General features: G+C 33.5%; 1 protein-coding gene across 3 annotated transcripts in view; it reads right to left on the reverse strand.

Moving 5' to 3' along the window:
• Positions 1 to 15081: 15081 nt before the first annotated feature.
• LOC126737745 (klaroid protein) overlaps positions 15082 to 27488 on the reverse strand; it is a 99005-nt gene continuing 86598 nt past the window's right edge. For all 3 annotated transcript variants that reach the window (XM_050442762.1, XM_050442765.1, XM_050442763.1), the window contains exon 6: positions 15082 to 17923. In XM_050442762.1, the coding sequence (XP_050298719.1) occupies positions 16485 to 17923 (1439 nt within the window). In that variant the 3' untranslated portion in view covers positions 15082 to 16484. The remainder of the gene's footprint in view (positions 17924 to 27488) is intronic.

Here is a 27488-nt window from a genome sequence, read left to right on the forward strand (position 1 = left end):
TATTTTAAACTAAAAATAGCTAATATGTTTACATAATACAAAATGTTCAATTATTAATTCTTCATTAAATGCATAAAAAATATACAAAGTGTTCCCTTTGAAAAAAGCGAGAAATTAAGCTTTGAAATGAGTAAAATTTGAATGATAACTACGAATACCCTGTATATGACATAAAGAAACCAATTAAGTCAAAGTAATCCTCTATTCTTCTAGAATTCGAATTTAAACTTTTAATTTAATATTGACATTAAAATTAACATTTATTATTGATCTTATCAAATAACAATCAATTAATTAACAAATTAAATGATGTAGTATTTTTTTACTTTTTTTTGTAAAATAATATTATTGCAGTCAAACTGCGCACGACAAAGTAGCCATATTTAGCGCAAATACTAAGCAGCCCAAGGTGTTCCCAAAAATGTAATAAAAAGAATGACACTCGATTTTAAAATGCCGCTTATAACGCCACACTTCTTTGAAGCACTCTGTAGATTTCAAAATATTTTCCAGACATGCGCTATCATGTTCAAAATTTAAGAGGTTAGAAAATGTTAACCCTTTGGCGATATACGGAACACTAAAAAGCTTGTACTCCTCCACATTTAGATGGCGCTAAGAATGCAAGAGTACTTCAACTATCGCTTTTACCGAGATTGCACGGACCGTCAAGCATCAAATTATGCCACAAAAAATGCGAGCGTTTTTCATAATTTTTTAGCATTCTTTACTTCTGCCAAAAAACTAACTTTCATTAATCAAATTTTCCGAAAAATCTTAATTTCTTCTTAAGATTGATCATATGTTTCGCACAAAATTTTTCAGTTTAGTTCAGTGTGTTGTGTGTCAGCTAGTGCTCATTTGGACGTGCTGACATATGGGATACAGGCAGTTTCTAAAAAAGTAGTTAATCATATTCTTGTAAAAGAACTGAGGTATACACATGAATATTGGCGACGTTTGATTTACATAAATAGTTATTGCAACTTTTTTTGTGAAAATAACAAGTACAAATGTAAACAACAAAAGTGAGAAATGAATTCTAAGAAAAAGCTGTTGTGTTAAATCTGTTGACAGCAAAAGACTCAGATTGTCTGGTTTTCTAAGGGGCCCAATAAGCTTAATACTTGATTTTAGATTCTTAATTAACCTTGGATTCTTATTAACCTTGGAACCATGAACATATTAGTAATAAACAATTCTATGCATGTGAGGATTATTTTACTCCAAATTCATTCAAGGAGGGGCCTTAATGAATGTCATACCTTCGGTTAACCTCGCAGGCTTAATACAAGCTAAGTTAGAATGGTAACAAGTGACTCCACGAGAGTTGTAAGCTTAAGCTTAATTTAATGATAAACTGCTTGGGTTAAACTAAGCTCTTTAATTAATAATCACTTTTAATCACATCCTAGAAAAACAATATTACAAAATGGGGTAAGATTTTTTTTGGAATGGTTCTAAAAATTAATACTTCAAGATATTCTGTATATTTCTAGACATTGAATTCCAAAATTAATTAGCCAGTGAAGCTCAATACAGAGCAGAATTCATCTTGTTTGTATATGGACTTTTTGACAGCCTCAATGTAAAAACTTACCCAAAATGTGACAAAAAATCTAAGAGAATTTCAGCAGTCCAATGCATAAGCAATTTTGAATCCTATACAAGGCAAATATAAATTTTACTTTTAACATATTTACTTATTGCCTCTTTCATTACTAATTTGTTAGTAGTTATTTAATTTATAATATTTACTACTACTGAATTGAATAGGCGTAATTCCTTGGTGAGTTTATAAAAATGTTATTGGCTTTGTATATTGACTATAATCTTTTGCCACACCCTGTAATAAAATTTCTAATTAAATTCAGTTAAAAGTTTATACATTATGGAATTTAGAAGAATTTTTATGTTTTAATAACGTGTACTCGTACAACTGTTAATTTTTATTGTATAAATTTTTATTGTATTGTATAACTAGAATTTTTTGCTATATTCTCTTCTTATACCATAGTAATACATTTTGTGAATATTTTTTGTTTAATTTCTGAAACCCAGACCTAGATATCTAGTAGGAAATATATGAGTCTTTCAGAAATTATAGTACGCAAATAGAACAAATAAGAAATCGAGGACTATTTAATATGGGGACAAAAAAAAGTCGAGATTTAACACTTTTACAATCTGCCTACTATAATTTCCGAAAGAACCACACATTTCCACCTAATCTTAAATGCACGGTACAATAACGCCAAATTTGAATTTCGCGCCATAATCAAATTTTAAAATACCCGCTATTATGACGTCAAAAACTCATTTTCACTTCCGGTTAGTACTACTCCTCGACATTCAGAGGACGCAACAGTCAATCGAAGTTCAATGTTCTATTGGCTCTCATGGGAGTGTCCTATCTAAGAAGTATTAATCTAAGGTTAGGCTTTATGGAAGACTGACGATCGACGTACTGTTGCAGGATCCTGTATAAGGTTCCCGTAAAAAAAGCTTCAATTTTCATCGCCAGCAACGGTGTTTTTTTATCCTTTAAGTCGAACGTATCGTAATTAATTTATTCTTTTACTGGAACAAAATAATTCTAGTTTTTTAAAATACGGCGGGGTACTCAAGTGACTTGTACTGTAAGTAAGAATAAATATTGATTAATTATCGCTAGGAAAAACTTAAAATTTCATCGGTCAGTGGCAGTTTGTGGTTTTTTAATTGGGGTGGGGGGTGCAAGTAAATCAATGGTAATATGAAATGAAGGATAAAAAAGGGGCAAGTAGGCGATTTTTTTAGACAGGAAATACTTCAATCACTTTATTATCATCAATATTCTGTAAAAGTTTTGTTTTATCTGTTGAAAGCATAGCAAGAGTATTAAGCCCATCCTGAGCCATCGTACTTCTTAAAAAACACTTAATTCTTTTTAGAGTTAAAAAATCAAAATGTCGCAGTATTTTTTTTTAATTAGTCTATTAGATTCAGGCTATTCAATACGTTGTCGTTTAGGCATTTTCATTATTAGACTTGCGTGTCCTAAACTGTAATATTATTTACCATAGTATTCTAACAGTTAACTTGTTGAAATAATAAATAAATTCTATGATTTCGAATTTCCTGTACGTGTTTTTCAAAATGTATTACATACTTATACAGTGCGGCTCTTAATTGTTCCCCGCCCCCTCTTATCTTTTGAATGCGTTTACATAAAAATTTGAAATTGGGCACACATCATTAGCAACCTAAATCTAATTTTTGGTCCCTAACTCATTTTGCAAAACGTAAAAAAATAAAATTAAATAGAACCCCTTTGGTCATGCGATACATAGTTTGAAAGCTTACGCTTAGTACTTTATGGTCCTAGAATATTAAGTCATTACTTCTACCCAGAGCAGGCAAAAAAATGGCAGCCTTTCATCATTTTATTATTCGCATTTTTATTTAAATTTAAAATAACTAAGCTTTAGGTAATACAGAAATGTAACTATTTCAGTATAAAAGATGTTGAAAATATGCACCATTAACTTTAATAAGTAAAATAATCTATTGGAGAACTCTTCATGAACATTTTGGAAAGTGGCAACATCAATATTGCGACATGCATCAATTATTATTTGACGTAGATCGAAGATAGACTCTCGCTAGCCATATTTTAGCGAGTAAGCGGCTATAAGCGTCTTTAAGACATCTCATTCGAGTCATGACATCACCGTATAAGGAAGGCGCTTTAAGCGTTTGTTAGCGGTCTCCCGAGACCGAATAAACTCGATATGTCCAAGTCAAAGAAAACCTATACAAACAATAATAAACAATAAATGTAGACCACAGGGGAAAAAGGATGAGGGTCCAAGAAACGAAAAATTGAGATAGACACGCCAAATCGCGGAAAAAATCCAGTATTTTACGTCTATTATACCGTACCGAGGAAAACAAATGAGATGACCATATAAAGTGCGTTTTGGTATATGCCATACATATACCAAAAGATGAGAGTCCAAAAATTCCCCACTCTTAAAAAATCTTGTATCCTAGTAAATTCGGGCGTCAACAGGAAGCAGTTTGCTTTTGCTTTTAAGTGCGGTAATGTGACTCGCGAGTTTTTGTCTGCTTCACGTATTTTTCACGGAATTTTTAAGATGGAGTGTGAATCTTCAAGCGTTACTAAAAAAAGGCCAAAATTAGGTCGCGTTTTTCACTCGTCAAAAAAACTAAGATTGCAAACACATGAAACTGGTAGCAGTTGTAATTGTTCAACGTTAAAATGTTTTGAAGTAATTGGTGTTCAAGACCGTTTGGCGATTATTAAAAACTTTAATGAAATAAAATCCTATAATGAGCAGACCTTATACTTGGCAGGTCTCATTTTGCATGAGCCAGTTAAAAGACGGCGCCAAAGAAAAGCTAACGATGAAGATGTAGTTTATCACTCATTCTCCTACAAATATAAGGTAAGTTGTATTATTGTTCTAGCTCATTACTTGTTTTATAATAGTACAATTTCTTTCAAGGTTCGAGTAATGCGAGATGGAGCCAAAGAGATTCCTGTTTGCTACAAGGCAATGCTGTCGTTACATGGAATATCAGTGAAGCGCATTCAAAACATCCAGCAAAAGCTTGTTAAAGACGGACATGTTGGTGAAGATAGTCGTGGTCGACATTCCAATCGACCAAACAAGTTACACCAAGAAACCACTAATGCTGTCTATGCTCATATTTGATCATTTAAAGGTAGACAGTCACACTATAGCCTTCACAAGTCGAAAAAAACCTACCTACCAGAGGAATTAAACGTTAAGAAAATGTTCCAAATGTTTAAGGAATTACATCCGACCAGATCAATTTCATATGAGTCATATCGTTCTATCTTTGTAAACAAATTTAATATTAGTTTCGGTTACCCGCGCAGTGACACGTGCAGCAGGTGCGATGAATATAAAGCAAAAATTGCAGATCCTTCACAGGCTTCAAACCTTGCTACATTACGTGTGACAAATCAACTTTACCTTAAGAAGGCAGAGGCTTTTTATCAAAGAAAACGATCCGATCGCAAAAGAGCTCAACAACACCGCCATATTGAAGCTACTGCTATGGATTATCAAAAAAACTTGCCACTGCCAAACATTAGCACTAATGACGTATACTACAAACGACAGTTATCGTTCTACTTATTTAATATTCACGTTTTAGTCAGTGGTGAGGCATTTTTTTATACGTACACAGAAACCGCCGCAAAAAAGGAGCAGACGAAGTTGCTTCTATGCTGTTTAATTACATACTCAATGAATTGAATCCGAAGTTCAAGAACTTGTGATTTTTTGTGATTCGTGTTGCGGACAGAATAAAAATTATACTTTGTTTCGAATGCTTCATTATGTTGTACATAAAGTAGGCCGACTTCAGTGTATAAAAATGGTTTTTCCAATTAGAGGACATAGCTACATGGAATGTGATCGTAATATGGGCTTAATCAATTCCAAAGCTTTTGTCGAACTTCCTTTCGGTTGGAATGATCACATTCGAAATGCCCGCGTTAAACCAAGTCCCTTTAAAGTAGCTAGCTGTGAAGATCAAGCGATTTTTCGAAGCTGGACTGATCATTTATTAGAACTATTATGTAACCAAATGTCCCTTTGAAACCCGCCCAATCAGAGAACTGCTCATAAAAAAAGAAGAGCCCAGAATGATCGATCATCGTGATTCGTACAATGGAGGCTTTATTTCAAGCGTCGTAGTGCCTACAAAAAAAAACTGGGAACTACCACAAAAGGAAAAGCGAGAGGAAAAGCAGCCAAAGGCAAATTAAAAAATGCAGACAATATAGTTGGTATATTAGATCTACCTTCAGGACAATTCGAACTTCCAAATTTCAAATATGAAAACAGGATTTCCATCAATGCTAAGAAATACCAAAACCTGCAGGATTTAAAACGTTTTTGTAGTGTCGAAGTTCATTTTTACTTTGAAAATTTAAATGTAACTGAATAAAAAATTTTTGGACCTTTTTTTTTTTTTTCCTGATTTTGTGTACATAACCATAATGAAATTTTTTTCTAGATGCTTATGTTAAAAAATTAGTAGTTTTAAACTCTTCAAATATTCAGTCTTCAAATATTGATATCAATTTTTTGATATTTTTCTAGAGTAGAAGCATTATATTTCTTAGTATTAGTTTTAATTTATTTAATATTAATGTCTCATATACATTAACAGTTAAGACATCCAAACCAAATAAAAATGCAGAAAATAATAAATTATCAAAAGAGCGAATAGATTTGCAAAAAAATACAGTGAAGAACGTAAAGGTGAGGTTGCGCGGATATTTTTTTTAAATTGATTTTTTATTAGTTTGTGTTTATTTCTGTGTGAAAGACAATATGAGTGAGGTTATGTTTACGCCAGTAACTTTTTTGTTTATTGTATTTCCTCTTGATCTGATCCTTAAAATGTATGGAATCGGATTTAGACTCAAAACGTTTTGAAAACTTAGCCAAATGGGTGTTTTCATGGTTTAGGTCAGTCTCCAAAGCGAATGCAATACCCATGAAAGGTATAGCTAATATTTACTAATATTTAGACTCTGACAGCTGTTAGACATGACGTCATTCAAGCGCAACCATATGATAACGTAACGCTTAAGACATTATAAGGCAACCGAGTAAAACGCTTACTCGCCAAAATATGGCTTGGTAACGTGACATTTTGTTTCAAGTAGCCGTATAAAAAAAATCCACAGGTGTCCAATTGTTAGGCCTTGGCGACGACCAATCCAGCGATTAGGGTAAGTATTAGCGTTGATTGAATATTTGGGAAGATACGCAATCCTGTGTTAAAAAATGTACCCGGTCGACTATCGGATTGCCGTTCAGTTTCGTGTACCGGAAAATCTAGGAATGATTTATTTAAGCTGCGTGACTTGGCTTTTGGCTTCTTTGAGTCAGTTTTTCAACAACGCTGGAATCTCCGGTTACGCATTTGAATTTTATACGGATGAAATTTATGTTTTTTAAGTAGCGTTTTCACCGTACAGAAGATACATCACACGTGTCACCAACTGTCGAAGTACACTGTTGTGGATCTCTTACCATAGGTGCTATAATATCCATCTGTCTTTGTTCTGGATAGCTGGGACGCCCTAAATTCTTCCTACTGGCAACACTAACCGTCTCAGATCGAAATCGAGTCTTAATTACATATTTAAATAATAATATTGATACAAAACATTTTTATTTTTCGATATTTATTTTTATTTGAAACACATTTTATAAATAAACCAAAACTAACTAATATCTTTTTTGACAATATAGAATAATAAATTATTAATACTTAGTAAGCGCGCCGTTGTTCTAATTACAGCTTGCAAACGTCGTGGCATACTTAAAATTAGGTTTCGGGTATATTCTTCGGTCATTTGGTCCCACGCGTCATCTATCTTTAGGCGTAATTCATTCTGATTTTTAAACCTAAAGTTATCTTTATACATATATTTAGCCATTTTATCCCAAACGTCTCCAATTAGGTTGATATCAGGGCTTTTCGAAGGCCACGGTAAAACTTGAATCCGTCTTTCGTCTAGATAGTTTTGAACTATACAGGCTGTATGTATAGGGGCATTATCATGTTAGAAGATAAAATCTTGCCTATAGACTATACCAACCGATGGCATCATAACATTGCTCAGAAAATGGAATATCCTAAGGCATTAAGTCTTCCCTGCACTATTTGACAAACGCCTGGTCCTCTAAAACTAATCCAGGCCCAAACGTTTATACTAAAACGTCCACTTTGATTAGTCTTATATCTTTCATCATATCTGGTATTAGAAGGCCTGTAAACGCGAATTTTGCCATTATTGCACGATTGAAAGGTTTTTTATCCGAAAATATTACCGTTTCCCATATGATGTTTTGGTGTGCATATTGATGGGCAAATTCTAATATTCTCTGTTTGTTTGCTTCAGTCAAACATATTTTATTTGTTGCACAACTTTTAATTTCCGAATTTATCCTACTATGAGCTGTATTAGCAGAACCAGGAAAATGCGTGTCTTCTTTCGCCTTTATTGCTGTTTCAAACGGATTGTTTCTTAGAAAGCCAACTAACTCTCTATCTTGAATGTCGTTTGAAATTTTTGGTCAACTAGAACCTGGATTTCTTACAATAGGTCCATATTCTGCAATTTAAGGCAAAATAAGCTAAGGAAACGGTATTTTTGCTAATGCCCAATTCTTCTGCGATTGTTATAAAAACTCCATCCATCAAACGAGTGGTATATTATCGCTCTTTGTTGAGAAGATAATGCAGGCAATTTGAAAGAACGATTTTGTTGACGCGACTGTCACAAAATTAAATTAACTTTTACTTTTTTTTTTACCCTCCCCATATTTGCATTGCAAAGTTTTATGGACTCTGGGCATGGGATATCTTTATAATTTTTAGGTGCCTTATCCTACCTCTTGCAAATATCTAATTTTCTTTCAGCAATAAAAGCGACCAATACCGCTTTGTTATCAAACCATTTTTTATAACCATTTTAGGGTTTTAATTTGTTATTACTTTTCAGTTTTACCCCAGCAAATCTGTTTACGCCAATTGTTCCTTCTGCAATTATAGATTAGCTGTATAAACATTGACAAAAATTGTAGTTTGCTAAAATAATTATCGAAATAAAAACCATGGACTTTACTTTTCATTCTTTTGGTTAACTGCATAACAGTCCCAGCTCCTTATCCAAATGGAGAATATATATCTTTTATTTAGTTCCCTTGGTATATGATAAAGTCGTAAATCACTTTGGCCTGCTAAAATCCATAGTTTAATCCCCTACTTTTTAGGCTTATTTGGAAAATATTGTTTGATATTTAGTTGCACTTTGAAAGGAATAACTTGTTCGTCCACAAAAAGATTTGTTTCTAATTCAAGTTCCAAACAACGGTTTCTAATCGCATTGTGAATATTCCTAACTTTCCGTTAACGATCTGGATTATCATCCTCTTGCTGTAATATCATCTAAATGTATTGTACTGCGCAATTTTGAGAATCCGTTAAAAGTTATGTTATCATGTAATTTGAGTCCAGTACATCCTTGATCTTGAAAATTTTAGATCACCCATGACAATATAAATCGCTTCATTTCTTCTTTGCATGTTGGGGAAAATTGAGCATGGTTTTTTTGGTTTGCATACAAATTGGTTTTTTTCTGACATTTGTTCAAACAAGAAATCTGGTATATATTTCATACAAAAACTTCTTGGAGCAGATAATTCATGTATACCCTCGGGTATAGAAGTAAACCATCTGATTGGTCGTGTTTGATAATGGACGCCGTTTTTTCATACGATATTCTTTTTGTCGGTAAAATTACGAAGTTTATAAAATTCCTTTCTCCTATTCGCAATCTCTTCCGCATCTATATTTTCGTTTTCTTCATGTTCTGTTTGGTCATAATTTTCGTTCTCTTCTGGTTATATTATAGACATACTAATTCAAAGGTCTAACTAAATAATTATTTTTTGAAAAATATTTTATGCGTTATTCATAAAAACCATGTAACTTATAATTTTTACTTACCACCAGTAATAAACAACACTTTATTTTATCTAAAATCATTCTTTATTATCAAATTTACGCGTGAATTTGTAAACAGTAGCGTTTGACTGCGCTAAAACTGAAATTAGAATGAAGTTTGCAAAGTCCGCCCTATCGGTAATGGATGGCGCCACATCTCTTTAATGCGTTTATTATGCATGTCCAAGCACATGCACAAGTTACTTGTTTGAAAAAAGAGGTTTTCAAATGTATAGTAAGAAATTGATGTCCATTGTAATAGACGCGGTGACTGAAAGCGTTAATAGACCAAGAGATTTAGGAGATTCTGCTATCCCAGTTTCTTTATCGGCACGATAGTACATTAGGATTTCCACCGTAAATGAAAATATACATTTCAATTTTTTCAGCAAGGGTACGTGGAGTACTCAACTAAATAAAGATCCAAATAAAATTGCACTGAACGAAATGGCAAAGGTGTTCTCTCCTTTCGATATTCTTTGCTGTTAAAGGTATTGGTAAACCAAATAAGTTTTTGTGTAAAACAGTAACTTTTATGATAATAATGTGACATTGGCATAAAATACAAACTCTATAAACAACACACCTACGCCTGTCATTTTGCTATGGGTAGAAGGCTGAATGTGACTATGACTATGACTTAATATTCTAAGGCCATAAAGTGGGAGCTTTCAAACGATGTTGTGTTGCATGACTCCCCTTTCTTTTTAATTTTATTTTTCAAAATTCAGCCTTCACCTGCCTCGTAGTCTAGACCAAACAGGGATGGGAGATCGAGGACAAGCCGGCCGCCACCACTTTTGAAATCTTCTGGATCATTTTCGTGCCTCTTTGGCATCACCGGAGCTCAAGTTAAATTCAGCGAGTTGGATGGAACCATCGGGTTTGGGATATTGGTGGCCGCGGTCTTGGTCCGGATGGTAGACGTCACCGTTCTCGTAGCGATCGGATGTGGCTACAACATGAAGGAAAAGGTGTTCATCGCATTCGCTTTGATGGCTAAAGCGACAGTCCAGGCCGCTCTTGGACCAGTTACTTTAGGCCTGATCTCGGACACCAGAAGCGAAGAGTATCAACACGCGACAAAAATTATGATGGTTTGCGTATTATCGATCATGGTTACGTTTTGATCACCATCAGTGGCCCGAGGCTACTAACGAAGACGAAAATGGCGACAATCCCGGAGGGTTGGAGGAGATGCCATAGACCCTGCATAAGAGACATCAGTATCATCGATGAGGAGGAGGAGGAGGAGCGGGATGTAACTGTTAGTGGTACCGTTACGCCAGTATCTGGTGGAGTAAGTCATAGAATGGAAGTGGAAATAAGAATAAAGTCGGTAACATGCCAAAATTAATGGCAAAATTTAGCATACTACCATTAATTTTATTTGTAAATCGGGCGTAGGACGACCTAACTTTTTAAATTCAACTTTTTCTTCAAAAGACAAAGGCCTATTTTTTAAGATATATATAATTCATTATTAATGTTATCTACATTAAACCCTAAAAAATTAAAACCAACGATGACAAGAGATCTGCAATAAAGTCAAATAATTTAGGTACTGAAACCCGAAAGGTTGCAAACACTTAATACATCAGCTGATACATAACGCTACCATTTGGCAGGGCAACCACAGATCTGCTCACTGATCTATTGCCTGACGTCTCTTCGCGTGACGTCACATCGGGTTGCATTCAATTCGAGACCCTGCGGAAGTAAAAGCCGATTTTCAGCGTGGAACGGTTCTTATTTGGTATTTACCAATGCGATTCTGGTTTTAAACAACATAGGGGAAAACGTGACGTCACGGATCAACTGTTTGGCGTTTGGTATTTACCAATTATTACCTGGTTTTGGATAAATAAATACCAATTAGTTTTAAATTATCAAGGAGAACAAGTAGTAGTTAAGGTTGAGGACCTGGAAACGACAAGCAATTTGCTTGATAGTACCTATTTTAGATAGTTTATATTATGTTATATTTGTTACGCATACATATTTTATATCCTTTTCAATTATTTCATAATAAAGTATTAATACGCTACTTAGTAAAAAACTACTTAGTTAAAGAAGAGATCATTTAAAATTAATTCCGGTAATAAGGTGTTTATGGTTTCACCCATGCACATTTACATGACCATTATACATAATTTATTTTAGATCCAATAAAAGCACAATAGTTTATTCGAGAGAAAAGACTGGCTAAGGCTCTGGAAAATCAAAATATTCGACTTCATTTTTTAATGAAACAGAAAAGAAAAAACAGAAACATAAACTCTTTGATTCCTCATTGAATTCATTTCAGCGACTGTTTCTTTAGATCAGCATTTTTAAGTGGTGGGAGAAACAATACATCATACTTACCTGTCAAAGTTGTCAACAAAAAAGAAACCGTGGTTCTTACCAATTCAACGCTGAAAATCGGATAAAGTTTAGCTACCACCAACGTCCATTCACCACACTATTTTCTCTCTGCACGCGGACCCGGCTGCCGGTTTAGCTTGGATGGGAGGTTTATAATTATGTAGTTTAACCTTTTTATTTTTAGCAAATTAAATATTTTTAATATTATTTTCAAAAAAATAGGTAGATTCGTGCCCCTGTGCCCCCTTGCAGCAGCCGCCACTGCTATCTATGCTGAACACTGCATGAATGTGCACAAATGAAACATGAACATGAAAATTTTGGAAATCAGACGGAAAAAAATTCAAAAAAAAAAACAGAGACAAGAAAGAAGTAAAATAGCTTGATGTTAAATGTTATGAGAAAATCTCCAGTACAACGCTCCACACAGCTTAATATTTATAAGACAGCTGAATTAAATATGAGGCACATAAGACAATTTCTCATTTAAAATAATTTTAGATGAGAAAGTTTACTCACAGTTTCTATACAGTGCTTTTCTTTAATGCCCCTCCCCCCTCTCTTTATTTTTTTGAAAAGGTCAATTCAAAATATTGAAACTTGAGGTAATTGATGAATGAATACTATGTTTTAAAGCAAAATTAACAGGTGAACATTTCAAGATGGCTGCTGGACGCCATCTTGGAAAAAAATGAAATGGAAAGGGTGGTTTTGTGGCACATCATTTTGAAGCTCCTGACGAGTACTACCTGATATATTTACCTGAACACCAAAACACTGACATGCATATCTCTACAAATAATTGTTATTCTCTGCCGTATCCACACCGACAGCGATAATTTCGATAAAAGTTTGTTTTGGTTTTTTTTTTGTTGACAGTGACAAAAATATCAGCACGAAAACAAATATCATCATGCAGTTAAAATATTCGCATTTAGTGGTAGTTTAAAATGGTCAATTTTCGTCCATTGGAAGAAAAAATCGAAGCGATTTTTATTTACGGTACGACGGGTAACTTTCACTAAACCCAAAGGATTTTCAACGATCGTTTCTCGAATCGCCCTATTTGTCAAAAATATTTACGGGAACTCGTATCTAAATTTACAACTACTGGTAGTGTAAACAACAAAAAGCCTCTAGGACGTTCGTCCATTTCGGAAGAGAAGCAAGTTCAAACAATTGTTTAGATGATAGTGAATCCCCAACAATCAACTTCCTCCGTCGCGAATGAACATGAGGTTTGTCCTTCTACTGTATGGAGACTTTTGAAAAGGAATAAGTATCATCCGTACAAAATCCAAATGGTACACTAGTTAACTGAAGATAACCCTGATCGAAGAATTCATCAGAATTCTGCGAAACTATAACGGAACCCATTGCTCGGCATCCTGCCTATCTCCATAATATTTGTTTTAGTGATGAATGTACATTTTTTCTCGACGGTAATGTTTATAGACATAATTGTCGTTATTAGAGTGTCCTCGCATCTTCTGGAAAACTCATACTCAATATCCAGAAAAAATAAACGGTTGGGCATGGATATTGGGAAACCATATTGTGGGGCCTCTATTCATCAAACAAAATTTAACAGGGGAACTGTATTTGGATATGCTGGAAAATACTATTGACCCTCTAATCACCCAAATTGTCGAAACGAATCCTAATCAATTCGATATGGATATTGTATTCCAGCAAAGTGGAGCTCCACCACACTACTCCAGACAAGTTCGGAACTGTTTAGGTAACAATTTCTCCGGTCGGGATTTAGTCGTCCACGACCTGTAGAATGGCCAGCTTGCTCGCCAGATTTGACACCTCTAGACTTTTATTTAAAGCAAAAGGTGTACGAAACTGAACCTACTTCAGTATTCGATTTACGATAGACAATAACGAATATTTGTAGAAATATCGATGTTAGTGTATTTGAAAATGTTCGGTATGAAATTTCGGACCAACTGTTCTTGTGTCAAGAAGTTCAAGGCAACCATTTCCAGCATCTTCTCAATTGAATTCAATGTATTTATTCGATATATCAAGTTAAATGTTAATGTATTCAGGTAATTAATAAATGTATCACCATTTTGTAGTAGGTAAATATATTGAAATCTAGAGTTTTAAAGTACTCGTTAGGAGCTTCAAAATGATGTTCCACAAGACCACCCTTTCCATTTAAGTTTTTTTCAAGACGGCACCCAGCAGCCATTTTGAAATTTTCATCTGTCAATTTTGCTTTAAAACATAGTATTTATTCATCAATTGCATTACCTCAAGTTTCAATATTTTGAACTGATCCGTTCAAAAAATAAAGAGGGGGGGACATTAAATAAAAGCACTGTAGGTCTTCTTAATTTAATACCTGTTGCAATTGAAACCTAGGAAATGACTTGAATTCCCTTTTGTTGTCATATTACACCAATATACAACGCGACTATTTATTATAAAGCACATAAATCTCCAAAGATTCTGATTCTGAACACTGAATTTGCATTGAACTGAATACGAGGTGTGAACTATTTGTGTTCTAGCAGAAAGGTTATTCTTTAGCTAATTTAAAACACTTTAGTAAACTCAAACACCTTGGAAGAATTGATATATAATATGAGCGCCTTATACCCATCCTCCATGGAATTAGTTAAAATCTGTAAATGTCATTTAATATCATCCTTGAATTTTTATTTGCAAAAAGCGGCATTTGGTTTAAAATTAGCAACTCGGAGAAAGATCTCAGAGGGAATGAAGTATAGATAATCAGGTATTACAGTACAAGCAGTTTGAACAGCCTCGTGCTACAGAAAAAAGCTATAGATATATTTTTTGAATGATTAGTAATTTAAATTCCTTCAATTAAAAACAGAATAAAATAGTTATCAGGTTGATCACACACAAAGCAATTTACAAACTAAATTACGGATACTGTTTCTACTTATTGGCTCTATCCGAACAAGTTAAGTGGAAATCAAAAGTCGTATGAAAGAAATAACATTGATTTATATAATCCAACTTTTCTAATTTGATGTTTGATCCTCACAGATCGATAATGTGTTATGGTAACTCGTCGTAACGTTTTATCTGCCTTAAATTTTGTTATGAAAAGGCCTATCCTTAAACCGCAATGTCAAGAGGGTTTTAGAATTAAAACATAACGCATAATTTAACAAAAAAATTACTTTATTTTGATAAATTATAACAACACTGAATTTTTCAAATTATAAAAGATTAGTCAAAAATATATAACAAAAAAAGATCGTTGCTCTAAAATACTCTAATACTATAAATTGCTCAGAGTTTATTGGATTTGAGCTGCATTTAACAACTTTGCCTGACTAGCTATTTTATCATTGTGCAAATGAGCACTTATGTCATGACCATAAAAAATAAGGCACGATATGTATTTATTAGTTATTTAAACGGTGAACTATAGTCAATTTTGTACGGTTAAAGGACCACTTATGCAATTTTAAGGCTTATATAATTATAGTTTGTTTGTACTAGCGTTCTGAACAAAATTACTAACATTATAATATACGTGAATACAAAAATAAACGCACTACCCAATAAATGTATTTTTGCAAATTTTTATACTAATAAGAAACTTTTTCAAAAAAGACAAATTTCTAAGTCTTCTAAGTAAAATCTTCTAAGATCGATCTAAAAGCGTTCCGCTATTAGCTTTAATACTCACTGGGTAATGAGCACTGGATCGTACAATGTATATTATTTAAACCTAAGAATATCTACAAGAAATTGGTGAGGGAAAAACATAATAACATTAAGTGTTATGTGCTACTTTTAGAGATATAGTCATATAAATTAAAGATTAGTAACAAGGACTAGGTTTCCACAAAAAAAAGAATAATGTTAGTGACATATAAACTTATATACAAACATGCGAAAAAATAAGTTATACCATACAAAAATATACAAAAAGTCGATAATTTACCACTTATTTAAGTACGTTAAAAACATTTTAGATCTATAATCTTATAATCTACTTTAAACAAAAGAAAATTATTTACACCAATATAACTATAATCAGAGCGTTTTAGCGTAATTTTTTGTTATAAGTTGAATTTTTAGTCCAAAAGTAAAAAGCAGCTACCTCCATATACTTCTACCTAACAATGTAATCTCTTTGGCAAAAAAATCTGCATACAAGCTATAAAGCACTCATTTAAACATTATAAAGCCATACATAAAAATAGTTTTCAATACTTCAATTGGATATAAATATAAAAATGTAAAAAGGCATAACTTTCTGTAACTCGCTCAAGAAATATGTATATCGTTAATATTACACTTAAAACGTTGATGTAATAAAACATGCAAAACTTCTTACGTTCATGGTAAACGGCTTAAATATCGTGATTTCAGATATAATAATACTTTAGTTTGAATTCAAAAAGCTATAACTCATAAAAATAGATTGATCATTTTTACTTAAAAAAACCAACAAATTCAAACCACACATTTACACTAAACAGATACAGTGGCCAAAATATATATTAAACACGATGAACAACAAGCACACCAAGACTTATGTAAGTCTAGAATCATCTCTCTTGCGCATGGTGTAGCTTTCCATGAACTCTAAACCTATACAAACAAGTATAATTGGGATTTCCATGATTTGAGACAATCCTTAGTTCCACCATATCAAACACCTGATTGGGTTGTTCTACGGGAAAGAATTGCAACGGTTCACCATCATAATCGAACTTATATTGCCCCAGAAGTACGGGTTCTTTATCATTTTCCTCTCTTAAGCCATAAACTTCAAACTCTTTGGGCGCCGAATCCATTTTCCCATCAGGTAGCAGTAACTTCGATATATGCTCAATGGAAAAGGCCTCGACGTTAATCATGCTACTTAACTTGATCACAACAAATCCAGGAAAATTTTGAAATGCCCAACAATCACCGGGAGCAATAGTAGGTGTAATTACCGTTCTTGGTGTATTAGAAACTTGCCACAATGGAATTCCAAACACTGAAACTACTGCTTTTCCATGATTATAAATCTCCGTACACCTGGTCGTCAGTATCTGTCCACCCATATTTTCCATGGCGTAATCCACCAGCCCAGTTTTATCCGCGTCGTATACCGCCAAAGATTCTTTGACAATTCTTTTAATATAAGCCTCATCACTTTTTCCAATAGGGTCATGAGAATTTTCACTCATAATTTTCATAGCTACCTTGTCTATGATAGTATGGCTGTTAGAGTCTACTAAGGCTGACATCTTTGAATCCATCTTGGCAGTTATGTTGGCCAAATGTAGCTCGAGTACTTCTTTTGCAATAAACATCGACTTCAACCAGTCATTTAGACCATGTTGATTATTTAAAAAGTCTGGATTATTTAGCAAATTTGTCACAATTTTTGTTACATAGCCCTCAACGTTGACCACTGGACGTTTTTCGCAACACTTTCTCATATTGAGTGATAATCTGGCATAATCGTCATGCCTTAATTTGTTGTTTAAAATAATTTCTTGCTTCATGTTTTCAATTTCTTTTAATAATTTTTCTATTAGCGTTTGATGCTCTTTTAATGTTGCCGTGTTATCAACTGTATCTTGCTGGTTGCTTATTTGTTGATAATTATTAATCACATTGGTAAAACTTGGATTATTAATAATTTTTTCTACAATTTCCTCTGTATTGACTGGCTCATGTTTAATACTTAAGGACTCTTTGACAGCCAAAGCAATAGCATCAATCTGCTCCTTGGTAAAGCTAGCTGCAATTTGTTCGGCTGTAGGAGGTTCTACATGTACTTTTTCAATAATTTTTACTATTTTCTCTTCAACTACGATATTTTTTATATTATGTGTGTTTTGTGTAGAATCTAGGCTTTCAGTTTTTATGTGATCTATATTTCTTTCCGGTCGATGTAGTAAATTATTATCAGTACCTATTATTTTAAATGTTGTAGAGTTGCTTAATAAGCCATAAATGACACCTCCCATGTTGGTAAGAAACCAAGCGCCTGAAAATATAAAATACAAACATTATTAAAAAGCTTAACGTATTATTGCTTAATATTTTTTAATTATTTATTCATTTTAGCTCTATTTTGTAGTGCTAACTAATAAAAAGACCCTTTTTTAAAAACAGCTAGTACTTTTTTTAAGCCTTTTTTTCCGATTTATTTTGTTCTTTTATCGCTGATTGTTATTTTAGTTTAACTAATTTCTGAAATTTTAAAATTAACCAATGAGGTGGAGAGTAGAAGAATAAAGGCAATTTTTTATTAGTGAAAATAAGCTCACAATGATAATAATATTAATAATAATAAAAATGTTTATTAGTCACTTAAAAAGCAAAAAAAAAGTACAAACAGAGGTACATAGACAGAGAAAAACAGTATGTTATTTCAATGTAAATAATAAAAACAAGATTACATATATTAATATAATTTTGTACATACATAGTAATTAAAGATCGTATGCAAGAAAATAAACAGGAACATGTACCTTAAAAAGGAATGGGATAGAAAGACAAGAAGGGGAAGGTTAAACTATAATATTAATTTAAAATTTCATCTTTGTATAAAATATTAACAAAAAAAAAATTAAATTTACTTTTTTAATTATAAAATATTAATTTTCATATTAATATTCATAGTTATTTTTAATTAGTTTAGAAAGAGAAAATTTATGCGTTAAACAAATGCCGCTTAAATTTCGCTTTAAATGCGTTCTCGGTCTAATATTTTAAATTTATTTACAAGATGCAATACTGCACCTACGAAAATGACTTTTTAAAAATTTCTTTGTTGTGAGAGGAAACAGTTAATAAATATTTTCTTCTTATATTTAAATGTTGTACATCCGTTCGATAGGCCACCTTTCTAATTAGATATGGTGGAGTTTCCCATTTAAGCACGTTATAAAAAAGACAAACAGAATGCGACAATCGCCGATATTTAGCCATGCTGCGTTCTTTAGCTTATGAGATATATGCTCTCTTCTTGTTATGCCAAATATAAGCATAAGGCAAGAATTTTGGAGTTTCTGTATTCTATATGAGTCATAATAATGAAGACAGGGCCCATAGATGGTATCACAGAAGTTTATTGGTAATAATATAAGAGAATCGCAAAGCAGTTTTTTATTGTTGACACTTAAAAAGTGTCTGTGGGAAGAAATAGAACTTAAAGCAAAATATCCAGTCTTTAATTTGAGCGTAATATGCTCTTTAAATGTTAAGTCATGATCCATTACTAGACCAAGATTCTTGGCACTGTTTTTAACAATAATTGTATCGTTATTAAGCTGAATTTTTATATTACTCAAAAGTGCAACTCTGTGGCTATCGCTGAAGAAAAGAATAGCTGTTGATTTAGTAGGCTTAATCTTTAAATGTACCTTTTGAATACCATTTTGAATTTAAGATCAGTATTAATTTTTTAATTGGCTTGAGCAACATCAATGTGTTTAAACGAAAAATAAATTTGAGTGTCATCACAATGGTGTTTACAATATTTTATTTATTTTGTAATCTGTGATGTATAAAGCGTATAGAGCAATGGGTCAAGAATACTACCTTGGACAACGCTAATGATCACATTTAAAACTTTCGAAATGTTGCCATTTAATGTTACCCTCTGTTTCCGATCAGACAGATAAGAACATAATAAAGCAACGGCCGACTCGAAAAAGCCTTGAAAAAATCTAAAAGAACCAATACGGTGGCTGGATTATTATCCAGAGCATTGAAAATATCGTCAGTTATTTAAGTTAGTGCAGTAGTACAGCTATAATTTTTTACAAAAACCACACTAGTATTCTGGTATCAAATTTAAAAAATTTAAGTAATTCAGAATTTGTTCTTCTATAACTTTTAAAAGAACAGGAAGAATACTTACAGAATGAAGATTATTAAATTCAATGAGTTTTTTTTTATTTTAGGCAAAGAAATGACGTTAACCTGCTTCCATAATTTAGGATTTTTTTTTCCAGGCAGACATTTATAATGTGGGTAGTAGTAGTAGTAAGGGTGGGGGAGCTAGAGCTCGGCAAGTAGGCCTAAACAGTCCCTTTTCGCCAACCTCAGAATCACTCACCCTAAAAAAACACGAAGAAAGGCTAAAAACACACGAGGCGGTTTGCGCCGCGACGGTTGTCGCGCCGTGGTCGAGCTCGACGCCTCGTTTATGGGACTTGTGAGCTTTGAAACAGACGGCGCCGCCTAATCCCATAAAACGCGGCGTCCGTCGCGCGTACCCTGCTCGATACCATGGGCCGCCGGCACGCCGCTTGGTTTTTATTGCTTTAGCGGCACTACCGCGGCACATCATTTACTTATCTTCTGTGTTGCAAACCACACGTAGGGCTTTTTGGTGTGTTTTTTTTTGTGCAGTGTTGAAATTGTTCATTTATTATGGAAACTAGGGAATTCAACATAGAAAAATTAATTACTGAGGTTCAATTGAGGCCAGCGATTTGGGATATGCGTGATGATAATTATTCAAACAGAATAAAAAAAAACAGGCATGGGAAGAAGTTACTACAGAATTTCTAAGAACAGCTGCTTCTGTTGAGGAAAAAAAATGATAAGTATGTACATGTTATATGCTATATATTATATGTATATTATATATTATATGCTATTATATTGATTCGTTATCAAAAGCTTTTCTTCCACTGATATGCTATCTCTCATAATGGTATTAGCTTTTGTACATGGCTCTTGGATCAATAAAAGTAACTCCTGGTATGATTCCTTTGACATTCTGGTGAAATTTAAAAAATTTTCCGGATCTTCACAAATCTCCTTATAGATGGTATTGAAATATCCCTTCTTGTTTCTTTCCATAACTATGAGATGTATCCATAGCTTACGTTTCGTTCTATTTTTTTTTGGTTTTTTGCGTAATGCCAGTGCCGATGCCGCCAACAAAAATAAAAAATCATCTTCACTGTCGGAGTCCATTTTGCTCACGATAAATAAAAAACTGTGAACTGTACGCAAAGCTTGGCAACATCAAACTGACCTTGTAATTTTTCATGCCGTTCGTAGTTGCGAAAGCCGTCGCGTGTGTTTTAAGTCGAGCGGCGGTCCACCGGCCGCCGTCGCGGCGCAAACCGCTTGCAAACCGCCTCGTGTGTTTTTACCCTTACGCCTCCACTCCCAATGCGCGGTCTTCACTGAGTCGGCCCATCCTTTTAATAAGGGCTTGCACGTTGTCCCAGGCCAGATCTTTATGATCTTCCCGTTGGAGTGTCGTTGCTCCCAAAGTTTTCCTTCTCAGGCGACTCCACCTATCACAGATACCTAGTATATGATATGAAGTTTCCTCCCCTGTACCGCAATTCGGACAGAGCGCGCTTTCTCTTATACCAAAAAGGTGTAGATGCCCGTTTAGGAGCCCACTCAGGATTCCCACCAAGTCTTTGATACTCTGTCAGGTCTTTGCTAGCAGTTGCCTTGTTTTAGAGCCGTCATGGTCTGGTATCATTTCCTTGGACAATCTACATCCTTCTGTTCTGCTCCAATTCTTCCTTGGTTTTTCCCAGGCCCAATTGAGGACCGTTTTTTTGTAACTCGATACCTACATTTTCATCAAATTTGAGTTTTGTACCGAATATTTATCGAAATTTAACCTCCAATCTACTAGTAAAGTCAGATATAACAAAACTCAAAAAAAAACACATGTTATAGCACTACCAATATGCCGCGGTTTTTTAAAACTCGACAACTACAATCGGTATTTTAAAACTCGAGTTCAGACATGATTTCATTGGTTATACGCCGCTGTGATTTTCGTTGTTTTATTCTGTCTCTCTGTCTGTAATAATATGTTTAGTTTAAGTTTAGCGAAATAGAAAGTTTCTACCAAATATTGTGTTAAAACTTCTAACGGAAACATTTCCATTTCGCACCCACTTTTCGAAAAGTTACTGGTATGTTTTTAAGAATTAAACTATTTTTTATTAGACATAAATACTAAGCACATTTTAGGAGCCAGTAAGGATCGATTGACTGGTATTTCAAAGAAGTTTTTATCGGGAGAGTTGTTAGTTGAAAAACGGGTCTCAAACATAAACAAATTGATAAAGATATTACTAATGCAATTAAAAAGCAGATAAGTAGCTATAAATGCCGAGAAAGTCATTATTCTCGCGCCAAATGTAAAAGGAGTGACTTACCTCCAGAACTAAATTTTGGCTGACATTTGCTGGACATTTGCTGGCACAAATTTTGAGTGTGAATAAGTGTTCTTTGTCAAAATATAAGAAAATCTTTTATAAAAACTTCAATCTCGGTTTTGGAAATCCACATTCTGACACATGCTTTATTTGCAAAGAATTTTTGGTGAAAATAAAAAAAACTAAGATATTGGAGCAAAAAAATTATTTACGTACAAGGTATAGACTCCAAAATGAGGGCAAAAACTTTTTTTAGATATTTAAATAATCACAAAGATAACACAATAAAAGTTTGCTTTGACTGTCAACAGAACCAGCCATTGCCGAAAATGTCTGTTGGGGAAGTTTTCAACTCACGACAAATTTGGCTATACAATGTAGGCATCGTACGTCACCAACGTCAAAAACAAACTCATGAGGACATCAGCTTCTTTGTTTGGCGAGAAACTCAGTCAATGAGATATCTTCTGGACTGCTGCAGTACCTTCTTCAACTAGAAGAAAAAATTGCAAGGCAAAAACGGGTTAAATTTGGAGCTATTTTCCGATTCATGCAGTTCCCAAAACAAAAACAGCATCCTTTTGACTGTTCTTACTAATTTTTTGCAAAAATCAAAGTTTTTTGTAACATTAAACACTTTTTTCCTATAAGAGGCCATAGTTTCATGCCTGCTGACAGAGTTTTTGGCAGGGTAGAAAACCAATATCGTAGAAAGGAAGAAATCATAGTACGACGAGAGTACTATGAGATCCTTAACAAACAAGGAAACGTTAATATTTTGGGCCAGGATTGGAAAATGTTTGATTATCTTAGTCACAAAAGAACTTAAGGAAAAAACTTCCTTTTAAATTTCAGAGGTTCCAGTATTAATATATGAAAAAATAAATAATAAAGTATTTTATAAAATACGTACTACATATTAGGGTAGTGACGTACAAGTCGATGTCTTCAAAAAAAATGTTAAAAGTGTTATAGCAACATCCGCTGAACTACCAGCGATCTGAAGAAAAACGATGTGACAAAGCTGCTGGAAGGTTTTGCGCTCACAGATGAAGCAAAACTGTTTTATGAGGATGTCCCTGGTGGTGGTATTGATAACAATGACATTCTTGAAGAGTCCATTGAAGAACATGACGATCCATGTGAGGATACAGAGATAGATATTTGAGAGCAGCTATATAATAAATATATGCATCTTTTATACATTTACCAGAATTTTGCTTACCTATTATTAATTAAAAGTTATTTTTGGTAAACTTGAGCTGTACTTCGAGTTTAAAAAAAAAACTGCATTTTTCATTTATTTTTTATTAATAAATACAAAATGTTATTAACTGTGTTTTTGCATGTATTTATTCTTGTTTATGCCTATTTACAATTTTTTATGTTAGTTTTATATTTTAGCAATAAACGTTTTTCTGAAACAGAAAAAATCAACTTTTGCAGATATCGAGTTTAAAAAAAAAGGTCCTTAATTATTAAGTGCCTAGAGAATTTGTTTTTTACTGAGACCGAGACGTGTCCTGGGACCTATTTCAGTCTCTATTCCCTGTGTGCTAGTCTTTCCAATGCGTCTCTGCATTCCTGGACTAGCGCTGAGCTGGCCCTGGGTTTCTATATCACCTTAGGGGCAGCCTGACTATCAGAGTAGATGCAAATACCCCCGTTACGTTCCAATGGTTCTCGTTTGTTTGCTACTTCAAGTATAGCAAACACTTCCGCTTGGAAAACTGTGGTGTGTTTCCCTAGCGGAAAGGATCCCCCCGTGTTCGTTTCCTGTACACTCCGGCTCCGACCGAATTAGTGCTTTTCATCCATGTGTACCAGGCCTGGAAACCATTTGGCTCTTTAATTTAGTTCGCCGACCATTCTTCCCTTATCAAGAGTTCGACTTGAAAGCCCGTCTTTAACCTTAGTTAGCCACTCGCTGTAGTGGATCTGGATATCAGAATTGGTATGTTCTTACACATCGTGAGAGTAATCGTCATATGGCCTTATCCTAAGTGAACATTGCGCCACTCTCCGCTATCCTTCATCCTTTTATGCGCCGCCATGGCCTCTCTCCCTCTCAATCCAGACTGGGAGGTCTGGTAGCCCAAGAACAATATTTAGTGGTGCCGTAGGTGTTATTCTCATGGCTCCAGTAATTCTCAAATAGACCAGTCTTTGCAGTCTAATCAGCTTTTGGGCATTGAGGACTTTCAATACGGCTAGCCACCATACAACGGATCCGTATGAGATCTTCGGTCGTATGACTGCAGTATAAAGCCACTGGAGAACATGGGGTTATAGACCCCATCTTGTACCTATTGTTCGCCGTAATTACCATATTAGGGCTGTTGCCTTATTTACTGCCTGCTCTACGTGAGTTTTAAACGTGAGCTTGCTGTCTAAAGTAACTCCCAAGTATTTCAACTACTCCCTCAAAGTAAGGCGAGTCAGACAGATAGTGGGAGGTTTGAAGCTTGTCAAATTCCGCCTTTTAGTTATTGATATCGATAAAAGGGTCGCCACATTTTAGAGAGTTAAAGTTATTAGCACAGATGTAAATAGCTCTGCACGGAGCTATATACCTGCGGAGCTATTTACATATGTGTTATTAGTCAAAAATCTTGCATTAATTTGCGAACATGAAAACATTTTTTTAATTTACAATAATACAAAGAATAGATTAAAAATAAGAAAAATAAATAGGGATAGTGGGAAAAGGAGTTGAGAGGAGAAAGGAGAAAAACTATAAAGTTCCTTAACCTGTAAAGCTTTTTAGAGAAGCAATAAGTTTAAGCCTAATCAATCGCTTACGCTTACTACTGGGTTACGTAATGATAAAGAAATAAAAAGAAAAAATAACTACAAAAATACATAGAATTTTTTCCCATAAGCATTACTTTTACAAAAAACTAAATAGTAAAAAAATAATAAAAAATAAACAAATGTCTTAAACCCAAAAAATATAAGTAAAAATATATACATAACTTAAAAAGCACTAAGATTTTTTTTCAGGTAAGTGTTTTTTATCATTTTGTAAGATACTACATTAGAAAACTTACATCATGTGTCATCATGTACACACATGATGCAAGTGTATAAACAGTTATTATAAAGAAAAACATAATATAAGAAAAAAACAAAATTAGTACCATTATAATTTTATGATGGTTAGCAGCAAATTAAAAGTTAAATACCTAACGGATAAGTAGCTGTATATGTACTTCAGGAGGTGATAAGGTGTCTCAGATAAAATAAAAAAATGTCTATAAACATATGTACAAAATTACAGATTAAAGTAATTAAAGATAATTTACTTTCTAATTCCTTATTGCTAGAGGCAATGTTCTTGAGGAGTTGAAGCCTTAAATTCCAATTAAATCATTGACTTGTCAATATTAGCATTGTTTTTTACATTTTACTGAAAAGTTAGTATGTGTTCCTTCGTCCTGGGGTGCCCCCGTATATAAAACTTATTTGGCTATAGGTTACGTTATATTGTACATTGTATTAAGTTTTACATTGGATTCCAAGGGGAATAAGCATTAAATTATAAAGTTTGGAGTTAAAATAAAATCCACATCATTGTGCCTGAATCAAAAACAAATATGCCCTTGGTACATTCTAATTATAGTCTAATGACAATTTTCCATAATGATATTAAAATCTATGATAGCTTTTCTGCCCTTTTGAAGGAAATACTAAGTTTTAAACGGAACAAAATTAAATTTTAAAAAATATTTTCTTCCTGAACAACCGTTATTATAGTTCAAAAATGGAGGTCATCATTTTAGTTATTTGGCAATATGTTTGTTAATTATATAAAAATATCTTAATTTTTTTGCTTAATAATATGTTTTCAATATAGTCAAAACTATCTGGGTGGTGCGATTTCGACTGTTTTAACAGAAAACTCGTATTTTCCGAACAGATAGAAAAAAATTGACTTATATGTCATGAGCTGAAATTTTGTAAAAAAAAAATTTAAGTTATCAAAATTTTACTATGTCAAACTGTTTGGCCGCTAGGGGGCGTTTCTTGAATTTGGTCGATTTCGGTAATTAGCCATAACTTTTTTGCTATTAAAGATAATTGACTTCTGAAAACACTTTGTCAAAGTACTTTTTTATGATAAATATTTTTATGTTATATATTTTTATACAGGGTGTTTCATAAAGTTATGATATTCCAAATTTTTTTTTTCTTATGGAACACATATTATTCTTTTATAAATTCTTAAAGCCCTTGAAATTCTCTTTTCAAAAATATATAACACCATATATCTCATTTCAGCTGTTTCCGATATTTCCGATATTACATTGTCATTTTTTCATTTTTCAAGTCTTTTAATTTTTATAGAAGTAGGCTTTGGTAAAAAACAGCACATGTCATATGTGACAGCCAGATAGAAAATTGATTATTTCTCCTGTCAGTAACATATTTGAATTTGCTGTATTTAGAGCTATATAGTGCTCAAATATTTAGAGAATTAAAAAAAAATGTATGAAAATTACGAAAAAGTTGACATGTTAAAGTGCTATTTTCTGTCTAATGAAAATTCCGAGGCAGCCAGTGAATTATATTTAAATACCTTTCCTGAACGTCGTCAACCAGATAAAAGAATATTTCCAGTGTTAAAATTAAATCTTGTGAAGCACGGAAGTTTTAAAAAGCCAAGGCCCAAAACTTATGCTGTTGATGTTGAAGCTGAAATTCAGGAACTTAATATAATAAGTGAGGTTTTAGATCATCCTCACAAGTCTCATCGAGCAGTAGTAGAGAAAATAGGTGTTGAGAAAACCAGAGTTTTAAAAACGCTTAAAAAGCACAAATTTAAACCCTACAGGGTTAGGAAAGTACATCACCTTCAGGATGGCGACTTTCAGAGAAGAATTGCATTTTGTGATTGGTATGTCAATAAGTGCAGATTGGACGAGAACTTCCATAATAACATTATTTGGACAGATGAAAGCCGAATAGACACTTCAGGAATATACAGGGTGTTCCGTTGATCATGTTACAAATTTCTAGGGCAGATAGAAAACGTCAAAAGAAAAACAAAAGTTCATATAAACATGGGTCCGGAAAAGCTTCCTCAGGGAGCTAAAGCTCTTTGAAAATAACCTTTAAAAACTAGTTTTTTTTTAATAGCTCCGGAACTACTTTAGCTACCGCAACCAATTTTGGGAAGTAAATTATTGTTAGTACGTTTAATCTTTTGAATCTACTAAATAAAAAAAATATTTACCAGGGGCTTCAGAATCAGGGGGGTATTTGGTAAATTTAGGCCCATTTCTTTAAGACTTTAATTTCTGCCCGTTTGGGCATTAGATTATGATGTTCCTATGCTTTTTACATAAAAAAGGTGCTCTTAGTAAAAGTCGGTAAATGGTAAATATCACCGTTTTTGTG

This window comes from Anthonomus grandis, chromosome 6 (genome assembly GCF_022605725.1).
Source record: "Anthonomus grandis grandis chromosome 6, icAntGran1.3, whole genome shotgun sequence".
Lineage (NCBI taxonomy): Eukaryota > Metazoa > Arthropoda > Insecta > Coleoptera > Curculionidae > Anthonomus > Anthonomus grandis.